Genomic DNA, 14,449 nt, shown 5'->3' with positions numbered 1-14,449 from the left:
CGCTGCGGAGGAGGCAGCGCGGGCTCCGGAGGAGGCAGCGCGGGCTCCACAGGAGCCAGCTCCGGCCTTCCCCATCACCCAGCTAGCCACTGTGGCAGTGGAGGAGGCAGCATGAGTGGCAGTGGAGCCGGCTCCGGCCTTCCCCACCGGCCAGCTGATCGGCCTCCCCTCTCCCTGCCAGGCAGGTAAGTGGGGTGGTTGGAAATCTTTATGGAGCATACCAAAGCGAGATAAATACCAGAATCCCGAAGTGGCTTGCCGCTTAGGGATTCTGTTAATTCCGGATTCCTCCCCCCCCCCCCCCGGCCACCTTGTATAAACCCGAAGTGGGAAACCCAAATCTTTTGAGGGCGCACACCACCAGAAGTAAGCTCTAGGTTGTCATGCCAATGTTTTCTTTCTTCAGTCCATAACTTTTTAATTCAAATATGTGACAGGAAAGTCAAGTGTATAAACACTCAAATATAGAACAAAATGTACATTAAAACTGATGATACACCATTTCATGTTAAAGCCTTGTGCAGATGTCTTTTGTAAGAGTAGGAAACATACCAGATATCTGCTTTCCTCCCATAACCTTCTCCACTGATAACTTCTGGACTCATCCAGTAAGGAGTTCCTGTGGCAGATTTCATTCCCGTGCCAGACAGACAAATTGTTTGAAGCCGCTTACTGGCACCAAAATCACCCAACTTAACATTTCCTGCGGAGTCCCGTAGAATATTTGCTCCTGAAGAATATTTTTTAAAAAATACAAGTTGCTATACATTTGTCAGTAAATACTCCAGTTGATGCAGAATCCTGCAGCTCAGTTATTATCAGGAGCTAGCCAGAGAATGAATATTACTCCCATTGGCTACCTATCAGTTACTGGGTTCAATTCAAGGTATTAGTTATCTCATACAAAGTTCTTTATGGCTGTGGCTCATCAAATCTACGGAATCGTCTCTCTCCTTATGTTCTACCACAGCAGCTTCGCACATCTGAAATAGGAACTTCTGAAGGTGCTTGCACTTGGGCAAAATCAACAGCTTCCCATACACGTGCACTCTCTGTCTTGGCACCCACTGTATAGTATGGTCTACCTAAAGAGGTCAGGAAAACTCCCACTGTCCTTGCAACCTATGCAAAACTAAATCATTCAAGATAAGAGGCTGTATGATAAGGAAGTCAGCTCAAAGCAATGCATCAATAAAGGGTTAGGGATCTTAATGGAAGATAAATGGTATAAAAATCAAATAAGTAAATTATAGACGACTACCATGTACTCTTGTTTTAAGTATGCTGCTACTGGGTTGTTTCTGTGTTGTTTAATATGTCAGGCTTAGAATTGATTATGCTCTGTTTCAGCATTTCTTCAACTCTGTTTTGGATTTCTGCTAGTTTTAAATCTTTGCTCATTTGCATTTATATACACTATTACATTCTTTATTGAAATATCTTGGCAATTTACTGTGCTGACTCATACTATATGTAACCTGTCTCAATTCTCAGGTGGGTAGCAATATTGGTCTGCAGTAGAGCAGCAGGTTATGATTCCAGTGGCACCTTAGAGACCAACAAGATTTCCAGAGTCTAAGCTTTCAAGAATCAGAGCTAGAAAGCTTACACTCTGAAAATCTTGTTGGTCTCTAAGGTGCCACTAGACTCGAATCCTGCTGAGTCTCAGTGAGAAAGGCAGAGTATAAGTAATGTAAATAAATAAAATAGCCCCATTCCAGTAAAACAGGTAATTCCACAATGCCAACAGACTCTTAAATGAAATTGCATGTACATTTCTTTAGTTTTTGGAAGCAAGGACTACTGATTTTGTAAATATATTTTGGGCTGGGCTACACAGCATACTGCAATCTTCATGGCCATCCATCCAGTGATTTTCTTTATGTCCATCTTTGGCAGACCAAGCCAGAGAGAGCAGGATAATGAACAGAGAGTAGGGATTAGTGAATTGTCTATTATATGCCTAGTAGAACCATGAAAGAGGTGTAAGTGAGCCCTTTAGTTCACTTTTCTTGTTTCTAGACAATTTTCCAAAAGTACTCTGAATGCAGTTACTGGTTGATTTACAAACATAGCATAACACAGTGGTCAAGACCATGAGCAGATAGCCAGGACATCCCCATTTCTAATTTCATCCCAGACACACACTCACTTTGTAGCACTAGCCAGGCCATTATTCATTCAGCCTCAGACCACCATCTGCAATAGGAGCATGACAGTGGCCTACATTACAGGATTGTTTAAAACATTATGGAGCTATTGTATGTGAAGCACTTTTAATATTGACACTGGCATGGATCCAATGACTGTCTTCAACTAAATGAGGAGACTCCTGCCATCAGAGGAAGAGCCTTCACTCAGAACTGAATAATTGGATCCACCACCGCTGCCTTTTTATTAGACAGGATAGGATAGGATAGGATAATTCCCCCCTCCCCCCATCCAGTTTTATTCACTGCACTCCTCTGTTATGATATCTCTAGCATTGGAAAAGGAGATTGGATTGTACAAAAAGGAAGGAATCACACATTAGTAGCCACGGCAACTTAAACATAGTTTAGTGGTTTGCTTCCACAGCACTGGGATAGTTCTTACAGACTTTTTGACAAAGCAATATGAACAACCATCTATTTCTGTTTCCTAACACAATCATTCTCGATTCCCATCTTGGAATACTGCCAACAATTCTTATTGTAGGAATAGCCTTACCAACAGAACCTCTAAAAACAAATCCTATGATGCCAACCTACTGGAATCATCACTTGATTTTAATAATTTATATTACTTATTTGCAGCTAAGTAGGTAAACATTCAACCAACCCCAACATTACCTTTAATATCTCTATGTACAATCATGTTACTGTGCAAATAATGAACTCCTTCCAAAATCTGCCGAGTATACTTTCGAGTCACATTCTCCGTGAGTGCACCATATGCCTTCAATTGATCTTTAATTGAGCCCTATGTGAAAAAAAGAAAAAATTGAACATAACACAGTAGTCTTCATAAGTAGTGGAACTGCCTCTCTGGAAGACCATTAAGAACAAATAATTTCATGAAATGAGACAATTTTGTGAAAGTTCATGGTTCATGGAATGCGATGAACCACAAACCTCAGGGTTCGTTTTTTCCTCATTTCATGCCCATCTTTATCTTTGACCTCCTAGATAAAAGCTAGTTAGAATATGGTCCAGTGACAGGAATACAGAGACAGGTTGCCAAACACGCAGCAGGCATGCAGAATGCTGCTTTCTGAAAAGGCCTCTATCTGATGACATGGTAAAGCATAGGGGTTGTATGTATAACCCCATTTGGGTCCCTATTCTGAGTAGCTGGTACCTGCAGTATGAAGCCTTCTGCTGTACTCATGGTTCTCTAGATGGGGGCAGAAGTTGGGTTTTGTACATCTACAGATGACTTATTTTAGTGTAAATCTTGCTAAGTTATGTCTTTTCAACTGCTCTTTGTCAATAGGCTTTTAAAAATGCTATCCGGGTTTTTTTTAAACGTACATATCTACCTTTCCCCTAGAAGTTTAATTTAGATGCTAATGTTAGATGAGATGGGGAACTCTATGAATATATTGGACAAATAGTTCAAATGCAATTATTGTTAGGTTCGTGATTTGTCAGATCCTGGGGCCCTATAATGGCCCCGTTCATACCCAGAGATGCCAAACTTGCAGGGAGACTTCAAAGGCACCCTCACCCAACAACCTTCCCAGCAAGGCCAAGAGCAGAAAATAACAAAGAGTCTTTTGAAAGACTCCAGCCAAAAGCTCCCAAACCCACTCTCTCTTACTCCAAATCCAGCAACAGCTCCTCCCTCTGCCTCTGTCTACTGGAACTGAAAGCAGGAGGCACAGAGCTGTGCCTTATATAAGAAACGCTCACATAGAGCAGAACAGGAGCTCTCTGGTTGGGAGACAGACCTGCCTAACAGGGTTTGGAGGGATGAGATTGGTGTTCCCATGGCTACAGAAGGCCCATCTCCCCCCTGCTCGTTGCTCTCATAGAATAGAACAGGAGATCTCAGGTCGGCAGGGAGAGCTGCCTATCATGGTTATGTTGCTAAGATTGGGGTTTCCATGGCAACAAAAGGCCTGAAGACATTCCGGGCCTATGTTGCCTAGGGAATCAATGGTCAGTGCCAGCCTGTCTGGCATCAAGAAGCATTCACAAATTGAACAAATTGGCCCTAAAAGTTGAGGATTACATGAAAAACGAAACATGTTTTTGTGATACACGAATTGGTCCGATTTGTCACAAAATTTGATTTGTATTTTGATTCATGCCCATGTCTAGTCAAAGGACAGTACAAACTGAAAACTGACAATAGTTAAGGTGACCACATTTAATCAAAATATCTAAAGTCTATCAATGGGATCAAACTAATTATTCAAGATAATTACAGCTGGTCATTTTCAAGGAGAGATATGATTATGACCTCTAGAGATTTAGTTACTAAAGTCTCCAAAGTAGAAATTTTACCAAGGACTTTTTCGGATCATAACCCAGTAGGTGTGACTTGTAAAAGAAGATCCAACACTTTCAGATGGAGACTAAATGAAGCATTGTTACAAAAAGAGGACTATAAGTAAATATTAAAATAATTTTTGAACTTAATTTAAATAAAGCCACTGATCTGAGAATGGTATGGGATGCAAGTAAAGCTTTTATGAGAGGTCATTTGATACAGCATAATACTGAGTTGAAGAGGAAGAGGCAAGAAAAAATACAAAATATCTCGGATAAGATCAAAAGAAAAGAGGATTTAAAAATATTCTGAGTAGTATTTGTGGCTGTCCCACGAATTTCATGATAAAGAGGAAGCAATATTTGTTTACTTAAAACATTTATTAGCCATCTTTCTACTTTGCAGGATCTCAAGGCAGCTTGAGGATTCAGCCACTTAGGCTAAATATATGATAAATAAGAGTCAGTCACTGTTGCAGCTGGAAGGAAGCATTTATAAGGGCTTTTCATTGGCATGCAGTGTCATGCTCTGTGTTAAGATTGAGTACATTCAAGCAGGAAAGTTTTTTAAAAATGTACACTATACACAAAGTGATTTACTTGATGGTGCACACATACACTATGCATGGATCTTTGGCTTACCCCTGGCATATATTCCATGAATATGGAGAGCGTTCTTTCTGGGGGGTCCCTCAAGCAGCCATAATACTGAACAATCCTCTCATGCAGCAGGTTTTTCAACAGCTGAATTTCACATTCAAGAGCATTTACCTCCTAAAAAGCAAGAGCATAGTAAAATTTATCTGAATATAATAAGTTGAGTTTTTAGAAACTTCAGAACTGATTCAATCCAAAATTTAACATTTAATCATTTCATCCCACATATATCTAAAACACAGCAGAAGAATCTTAAGGAAGCCACAGAGATGCCCGTCAACTTGCTTAGTATTACTTACTTAAAGCATTTCTATGCTGCCTTTCCATACAACTCAAGGTCTCCAAAGCAGCAAACCTTTCTTTTTTTAAAATATATTTTATTTTTAAAACAGATAAAGGGGTACAGAAAGAAAAGAGGAAGGAGGAATTAAAGTTACAATTAGGGCTGTGCGCTTCGGGTAAAGTTACCTGAAGCAACCCGATTCAGAATGCTTCGGTATTCCCCGAAGCAAAGCTTTCTGAAGCATTCGGAAATGCTTCGGAAAGCTTCAGGGCTTGTTTAAGGGCCCAGCCACTGCTTGCAAGCAGCAGCAGGGCCCTTTAAACATTAACCCCCACCTCCCCTGCCACCTATCTTGCGGTGGCTCCAGGCCAGCTACTCTGCTGCTGCTGCGCTGCCGCCCGAGCCTGTGGGATGGTGGGGAAAGCTGGAGCTGCCTCCTCCGGCCCTTCCTGCCCCTCAAATGGCCGTGGCGTGCCAGTGCCGTTGTGGCCATTTGAGGGGCAGGAAGGGCTGGAGGAGGCGGAGAAAGCCCTTCCTGCTTCTCAAATGTCTGTCGCGGCGCTGGCACATCGTGGCCATTTGAGGGGCAGGAAGGACCGGAGGAGGCGGCTCCAGCCTTCCCCACCACCCCGCAGGCTTGGGCAGCGGTGCAGCAGCAGAGGAACCAGCAGGCTCCAGGCCACGCAGCCTTGTGCTGCTGCCGCCGCCCAGCTGATAACACAGGTAAGTGGGTGGGGGTTGGAGGGATCTCCCCAGGATTGGGTGGGGGTGGAGGGGTCTCCCTGGGGGGGGGGTTGTCCCAGAGAGGGTGGGTGGTGGTGGTGGGGAGTCCCCCCCCTCGTTTCAGTATGCTCCGAATCTTCACGGAGCATACCGAAGCAATTCTCGAACCCCGAATCCAAAGCGGCTTGCCGCTTTGGATTTGGGGGTATTCCGAAGCGGGAATACCGAATCTACCCACCCGTGCACAGCCCTAGTTACAATAAAAAGAAAAATAAAGATACACGTTATAGGGACTGTCAAAATGCAGTAATTATACTCAAAGAGTATTTCTTCTCTCCATCTTGATAAACCTCATTATTAGATAACTATAAAATATTTAACATTATATAAATCAAAACACTTTTATAACATGTCTATACTTTATGAACATTGGTTCAGAAAAAAACCAGTACATTTTAAAATATTTCCAAAAGGTAGGATAGTAATCTTATCTTACATCTGAGACTGATTATATATAGGATATTATATCAAAAAAAGTTTTTAATGATGGTTATGTTATATTACCAAGTACCATATATATCTATATATTATATCAGAAACTTAAAACAAACAAAATTTCTATAACCACCATAAATTAGAATCCATAATAGAATTAATCTATATCAATTATTTCCAATCTCTATCTGTAACAGGAATAGTAAATTTCCCATTTCTTTTCAAATTCTTTAATCAGTCTTTTATTTATATAATTCATTAAATTTTGCCATTACAACATATTCTCCCATTTTGTCTTTCCAATTTTCTCAAGTTGGACATTCTTTCGCTTCCCATTTGGTTGTCATTGATACTCTGGCTGCTGTCAACATACACCTTAGCAATTCATTTAATGTTCTTTCGATATTATCTAGCAGAATTCCCAACACCATAGTTTCCAGTTTCATAGCAAAAACAATTTTCAAAATCTAATGAATCTCAGCATGTATATCTTTTCAATTTTGTTGGGTTTTTTTTCATGTCCACCATATGTGGACATATGGACATGTGGTACATGTGGACATGTACCTTCTGCTTCTTTGCATTTCCAACACATTCCTATATATATCTCTTTTGCATTTTTTCAATACCTTTCAGGGTAATATACCATTGATAAAACATCTTATACCAGTTTTCTCTTAATGCTTGGCTTACAGTGAATTTTACATCTTTCATCCATAAATTTCCCACTTCTGGAATGCTATCTCTTCTCCAAAATTCTAGATCCATTTCACCATACACATTTTAACTTGTTCTGTTTCTGTATCATATTAAGGTTTGTAGATTTGCTCCAACGTATGTTCGTTCTGTTAGGTAATTATCTTTTCAAAATCTGTTAAATTTCTTATTCGACCTCTATAAGTATGAACAGCTTCTTTTAATCTAGAAGTTGCTGAAAGACATACCAGCCATTGTATCTTCTTTCCTTCTTCGTTGCCTGTTTGCCACTTCTTAAAATTTCCCTTTAGAATTTATCATATCCTGATTGGTTATAAATCCTGATAGGTTAGTTTTCCTCACATTCTTGTCACAAAAAGCATCTACTGGTGACATAATTGGTGAAGTCGGAGGGCTCCACATTCTTACCAAATCTCAGATTTTAAACAGGCTTATCTCTAATTACATGACTTTTATGTTGTGATCGGGTTCTTTTCTTTACCCAAAAATGATTATGCAACCCTTCAGTCAGATCTACAGCTTCTAATTTCATTAATCATTTGGATTTGTGGTAGAGTATGAGTTTTCGTGAGTCACAGCTCACTTCTTCGGATACAGCAGATCTGCAGCTTCTAATTTCATTAATCATTTGGATTTGGGGTAGGGTATGAGCTTTCGTGAGTCACAGCTCACTTCTTCAGATACAGCTAGAATGTGAGTCCATCTGTCCTGATATCTTGGACAGTAGAGTGATTACAAAAGCTGAATGACAACAGCCAGTGAATAACAATAGTGGGCATGATTGGATAGGGTGGGGTATGCAGAGGAGCAGTGGGTGTGGAGAAATCAGCATTGGTAATGAGACAGGAAGCCTAGGCCTTGATTCAGTCCAATTGGATGCATTGTCTTGAGCTTCGTTATCAGTTGCAATTCAGCAGTCTATTGGTCGAATAAGAGATTTAACAGATTTTGAAAAGATAATTACCTAACAGAAAGAACATATGTTGGAGCAAATCTACAAACTTTAATATGATACAGACAGACTAACACAGATACCCATCTTGATCTATATCCACAACAGTAAGTAGTTACATTTTGAGTCAGAAAAACAGCCACTTTGTAAGAACAATAACAAAAAATAGGCTAGCCATTGGATCAGATCCTAAGATTCCATCCTGCTAACAGTGGAAGTCTCTTTTTCCATTCACATATTCCAACCAAGTTTTCTACATATAATACTTGGAAGTGATGAGGTAATCAACAAATACGTTTTGTAGATAAAATTTCACTACTGTCATTTCCATTTCCCAGCTTTCTTCCATTGTGACAGTGAAACAAGACAGACAAAACAATAGCACACTGCTTCCATTATTTACTGTAGTAGAGACAAAATTCACGTTCCATACTGTGTGGATTTTCGACTGAATTGTCAAGCTTTGCTTCACTAGCAGTAATTAAAGCTAAAATAAGTAGCTCATATATCATTTGCATGCTTTAATGGGAAGATGAAAATGTACAAACGTGTGAGTGCACACAGATCTGTTAAGAATATGCATCTTTTGTTAAAAACTGAGACAACAATTTCTGACTTGCCCTTTCCAGTTTTCTTACCTTGCTGGTCTCTGGGCTATCAGGATCAAACTGAACTTGTTTGACAGCTAGTTCTCGTCCTGTGTCTGCATCATAACACAGATAAACTCGGCCAAATGCACCCTGGCCCAGTAGCTTACCAAGCCTCCAGTTTGTTGGTGCACGTGGGGCTGAAAGTAGAAAGGGTTTTAGATATTCAGTTGCTCATAGAAAAAGGTTCAGAAGACACACCCTTCAGAACTTTTAGTAGCTTTTCATGTAAGCAACACAGATGTATAAATTTATTACATTTTATAATCTAAGAATTTAGTTTTTACTTCTCCCCAAAAGTTTATCTAGTTAATCTAAACCAGTTTTGTATTTATGTTGCTTACTAATGAAACTCCTACATATTACTGCTTACGAATGAAACTAAATTGGCAAAAAATAAGGGGATCCCATTTGCCTGGCTTGTAGAATACAAGGCATCCTAAAGCTAGACATTTATCTTTAAACACTTAGCAAACATTACCAATATATTTCATCAAGTATAGCAGTACCATCAATGCATAGACTAACAGTATCTGATCTGTGAAACTAAGAGCAGAATATTATATATCTTGCTATTTTGGATTCAGTAGCCATTTAACAAGCCTGAAACTATAAATTATTTATAACAGCACTGTAGGGATCAATCAAAGACGCAGCTCAAGGTGGGAAATCCACAAAATGCCTTCCATTTACCAAAAGGGAAAGGAGCAAGGCTGGGTCCAACCCAGTTAGTGTAACTTTTTTTCCTTACAGCGGCTTGGAGGACTGATATCCATTACAGTCAGGGTAGGATTGTCTATGTCACTTCCTCTTCTTCGCATCCGCCCATCCTCGTATTCTGGAGAGAAAACACTGCTCCCACTGCTCGTGCTCAGTGAGTGATCAGTTGGACTGAAACTAACTGGAGATCGTAGGCTATTTCCCTGGGTCCTTCTAGCTCTTGGAAAAGTTTTACGACCTGCAGAAATAAGAAAATCATACAATGGACTACTACAAAACACCAGCTTCATTGCATTTTCCAGGGGAAATAAAGCAAAAATTTCTGAACTAAAAAACAAGATGAAAAAGAAATGAAAAAGAACAAAATTCTATGCATGTTTGATTATAAAATCCATAATGGTTTCAATACACCTTCACCAATAGTGTTAAGAAGTTTGCAGCTCACCATCATTGTAGTCTTGGTGATGGTATGAAATATGATACCTTCGAGGGTAAGTTCCACCTTTTCCAAACTTCTCGAATATTGGGAGATCATAATCTGAAAGGGGAAAATAATGTTACCTTGGTTTTTCATTTGGCTATTTAACTAATACAAAAAAAGGACTTCAAGACTTCTAGACGCTTCATATGTATTTTTAATTTAAACTACAACATTAGAAAAAGTACAACTTTATCAGAAAAAGAAAATATATAGAATACATTTAAAGTCAAGTAACTTAGTCAATATTCTCTAATTGTAATTATTCCAAACATTCAATTAAGACAGATCTAACACAGCGGTACTACTCTATTTGGGGATTATAAACTCCTGTTTAATTTTATAGATAAAGATATAATTTTTTAAGTATTAGCTATTTTTTTAACAATACAGGGTTGTATTCTTGCATTCTATACTTCTGTCATTATAACCTGAGACCAAGAGAAACAGAACCACAATATCTGAAACTTCTTGCATACAGAGACAAATTCAAATTACAAATAAAAAGGTTTAAACTGTGGAATCAGAAACTATTCCCATTTATTTTACCTACCTGAGAATTCTTGGTGGTTATCTGGATAGCTCTGTGCTCTTGGCATTCGAGATTTGGGATAGTTGTCTCTAGAAACAAACAATGATGGACTCTTACAGCCTTTTGTAACAAGCCATCTCAACGCTATTATATTCTGTGACTAACAGCTTTAAAGAATGCAAGAGAAAGACGTGCAAGTGGTTCTTACCCATCCAAAGGGCTATCAAGAGAGGGGCAGCTTCCAGAGCCAGAGTTTTCAGGACTACTCAATGATAATGGATCCAACATCTGGAAGAAAGTGCAACGTACTGAAGAATTATCAACAACAGAGTGCTTCAGTCAAACTGCCATGCATCCATCCCTCAAAAGATGACTAAAAAATTCAGGGAATAGAGCAATTGCTAGAGTATGATACCTCTGCCAATGCTCACAAGCAGAGACTGAGCTGAAATGTCAAAGGGTGTCTATACAGCAGAAAAATGCCTAGCAAGACAGGAGCTACATTTTCATTCATGAGTAGGTCTTGCTCTCAAAGGGCACCAATTAGTCTTGTCTTAATTGTACATATTAAATACAGCCTCTACAGGTTCTTTTCTAGCCCTTCTTTCTGGGCAAATTGAGAAAAGGAAATGTTTATACTTCAGATGAAGTTCCTCTACTTTCTTCAGGAGGTGGAGAAGCTACAGAACAAGTATTATATGAATTGGAAGTCTTAAGAGGGAAGGTTGTTACAAAAAAAATTGAGAACACGATGTTAAAAGCATCCACTGACACTGAAAGAAAAATAAAATAGTCTTGTTGTCCTTTTTCTTTTTGGTTAACACCCCAGCAGCAAGAATCTATGATATCTACCACTATCCAATATACTGGGATTCAGGAAGAAAAACTCCAAACAGAAGAACTTCACTGTAAATAATACACGTTCCTTTCCTTTATCCTATATGTTAGGTAGTCAATTGGGATGCCCATGAGCTACTGAAAGGCTGATGGGAAAATCTTGAGACTAGTGAAATTGGAATTAACTTTAGAGGGATTAACTTTAGAGGAATTAACTATGCATTATATACTAAGTGTAAGAAGAAGGGAGGAGATCTTCAACTTCCTAGAGATAAGTTATTTGAATAAACTGTGATACAAAACTATCTGGATGGGAATTTTTGTCTTCACCTAGCAAGATGCAGAATCCCACTTGGAAAACAGTGTGCACACATGATATAATGGGTAGAAAAGTGAACAGCAACAGCCTGCATGCAAATGCCCTTTTCACCAAATACAAGAATGGGGGGGGGGGGGAGACTTGCCTGATCCATGCTTTCTGGAATGAACTCTCCCTCACTGTTGATACTGGTGAATGACCCATTCCGGGCCACCTGGTGCAGATCATCTGGAATGTATCCTGGAGGAGGTGAGCTTCTATCACGAGCATAGTAACCTTTTAATTTTTAAGAAATCTGTTTGAGTAGATGATCATAAAAATCCTTTACCGTCCCCAGAATAATTCACTTATTTGATTTCAAAAGCAAAGAATTTGCTTTGTTAAACTTCCACATTGCCTGCAAGGTAGAAATTTTATTATTTTTACATTATTTAATCATTAATTGTATGTTTCAATCTCTCCTTATTCATCTGATGCACCGCTTGTGGAAAGATCTGAGTTTTATCCAATTAGCAGAGCTAATTCTCTACGTGGTGGTGTGTTCCAAATTAGCAGATCTTTTGACGGATCAAAATATACCCCCCCTCTCCCTTTGGTTAGAAGTCTCGCTACAATAAAACTATAATTTCATACAATTTAATCTGCAAGCTAACTGGGAATAAGCAATTCCAACCACCACCACCACCACCCCCGGCATCCCTTCCCGGCACAATTTTGAAATGCTGTAGGACAAGCGAAACAAGCCAAGTATTGGTTACTGCCTACAACACTGACAAAGTACTGCCCCACCAGCAGGACATTAAAAAAAATTACAGCATTTTCCAAGTTTTTTGTGCTTGAGTCAAGTGCTTCACACAATACTAAATGTGAGTACCATACATAGTCTCTCCACAGTCACCCACCCTGCAGGCCAGGCCAGCAGCCTGTCATTTTACCACTTCAACAGTTTTAAAAAGGAAGCATGTAGTTTGCGCTTGTCATCTTTCACTGTGAGTACAAATATGGTATTTTAAAGGGGGGGATGAAGAATACCCAACCCTGGTTGTTGGGTATACCCAACCCTGGGAATACCCAACCATCTCTGTAATATAGCTGTTATCAAAAATAGTATCTCCTGTTCTATATATCTGGAATTCTCACATCCATTTCACAGAATCTAATGGGGCTCCTTCCATTCCTGTAATGAGTTGCATAATTCTGACTACTAAACTATTCCCCAACTCTGTTTGCAGCCTCCTCCTCTACTCATCCTAGTTTTTCTGTTGTATGATAAAAAAAAAACCCTCACAAGCTCTGGCAAGGTCAACAGCTTTCTCAGTACTGTAGATATCAGTTTACATTGTGGATCCACCTTGGATAATGCAAATTCCAACATAGCAGCCACACAAAAATGGCGGCTTTATTTGTAACAAAGCTTTCCCTATAAGATAAGAAAAAATTCATGGTGCCATTTGTGCTGGTTGTTGTTATAGAATCTGTTAACATTAAAATTGTAACATTTTGTTAGCTATAAGTAATATTCATGTCCAATTTTCATGTTTCTTTTTCAGATGCTACCAGACGTTATTACCTTCTAATTAAAGGTAATAACACTGGAGGCACCAAGTTGTTTTAAACTAGTCAGCAAATACACTCTTGGCCATTACAAACAGCTTGCACCTATAAGCTTATTGTATCTAGAGACCTAAATGATGATTTGTGCTATGCTGCAAACTCCACTCAGGCATCTGCAAATAAAGGCTGAGTTACTAGGGACAACTACCTCAAGGACTTCAAAAATATCAATGTACTATATGAGTAGAAACAGATTGGCAGAACCATTATGAAAACTCCAGTGAAATGGGAAAACTCCCTCTAAGAAATCTAAGTGCCCCCAAAATTTACACTGTTGTACAACCCTACTTACTATGAAGACTATGAAAAATGAAATACAATTTTTCTAAACAACCAACTTCAAATGATCTTTAATTAAACCCACAAAGATATGTCTTCCTGCAAATGTTCAACCATCTCGTTATGTGTTATTTTCCATTACAACCTGCAACACAGACAAGGTGGTCTGTGAAAATGGATGACACCAAAGCTAACTTATTTCCAAACCTAAATTCTGGCAACACTATAATGAAAGCGAAGTATCATGCAAAATGCCTGGCTAAACTCTAAAACAATTCCAGGGCAATTGACTTAAGACCAGACCAGTTCCGGCTATGAAAGGCAAAATAGTAAAGAGTCCTGTAGCACCTTTAAGACTAACCAACTTTATTGTAGCATAAGCTTTTGAGAACCACAGCTCTCTTTGTCAGATGAGCTATGGGAGGGGGTATCTATTGCATGGCAGATACTAATCAAAGAACAGATTAAATACACCCAGTATAAAAACGGGAGATCTAGCTAAAATGTGATCACACAAATTCTGGGAAGTGGAGAACCAAAGAATACATACAACTCCAGACCTCACAAAACAATCCCCTATACTTTGTACAAATTATGATGATGAAGCTTTGGGGGAAAATACCTACTAATCTACAGCAAAAGTGTTGGTGGCATAATGAAACAAGCTTGCAAAAAAAGATTGTGGACCAGCAGCTTCAGCAAACAGTTAAGAGGAAATGTC

The 14,449-nt window shown here is 39.2% G+C and overlaps 1 protein-coding gene across 1 annotated transcript in view; it reads right to left on the bottom strand.

The window, feature by feature from the left end:
* The window catches only part of MAP3K2 (mitogen-activated protein kinase kinase kinase 2), a 50,887-nt gene that overhangs the window by 12,610 nt on the left and 23,828 nt on the right, over window positions 1-14,449 (bottom strand). The window contains exons 8-16 of the mRNA XM_054970385.1: window positions 11,981-12,111; window positions 10,888-10,967; window positions 10,701-10,768; window positions 10,115-10,207; window positions 9,701-9,907; window positions 8,941-9,089; window positions 5,118-5,249; window positions 2,832-2,961; window positions 553-730 (exon numbers count right to left, since the gene is read on the bottom strand). Coding sequence (XP_054826360.1) covers window positions 553-730; window positions 2,832-2,961; window positions 5,118-5,249; window positions 8,941-9,089; window positions 9,701-9,907; window positions 10,115-10,207; window positions 10,701-10,768; window positions 10,888-10,967; window positions 11,981-12,111 — 1,168 coding nt within the window. The remainder of the gene's footprint in view (window positions 1-552; window positions 731-2,831; window positions 2,962-5,117; window positions 5,250-8,940; window positions 9,090-9,700; window positions 9,908-10,114; window positions 10,208-10,700; window positions 10,769-10,887; window positions 10,968-11,980; window positions 12,112-14,449) is intronic.

Source organism: Eublepharis macularius, chromosome 2, assembly GCF_028583425.1.
Source record: "Eublepharis macularius isolate TG4126 chromosome 2, MPM_Emac_v1.0, whole genome shotgun sequence".
NCBI classification, from domain to species: Eukaryota; Metazoa; Chordata; class Lepidosauria; order Squamata; family Eublepharidae; genus Eublepharis; species Eublepharis macularius.
This window is presented reverse-complemented; position numbering and strand designations above follow the sequence as displayed.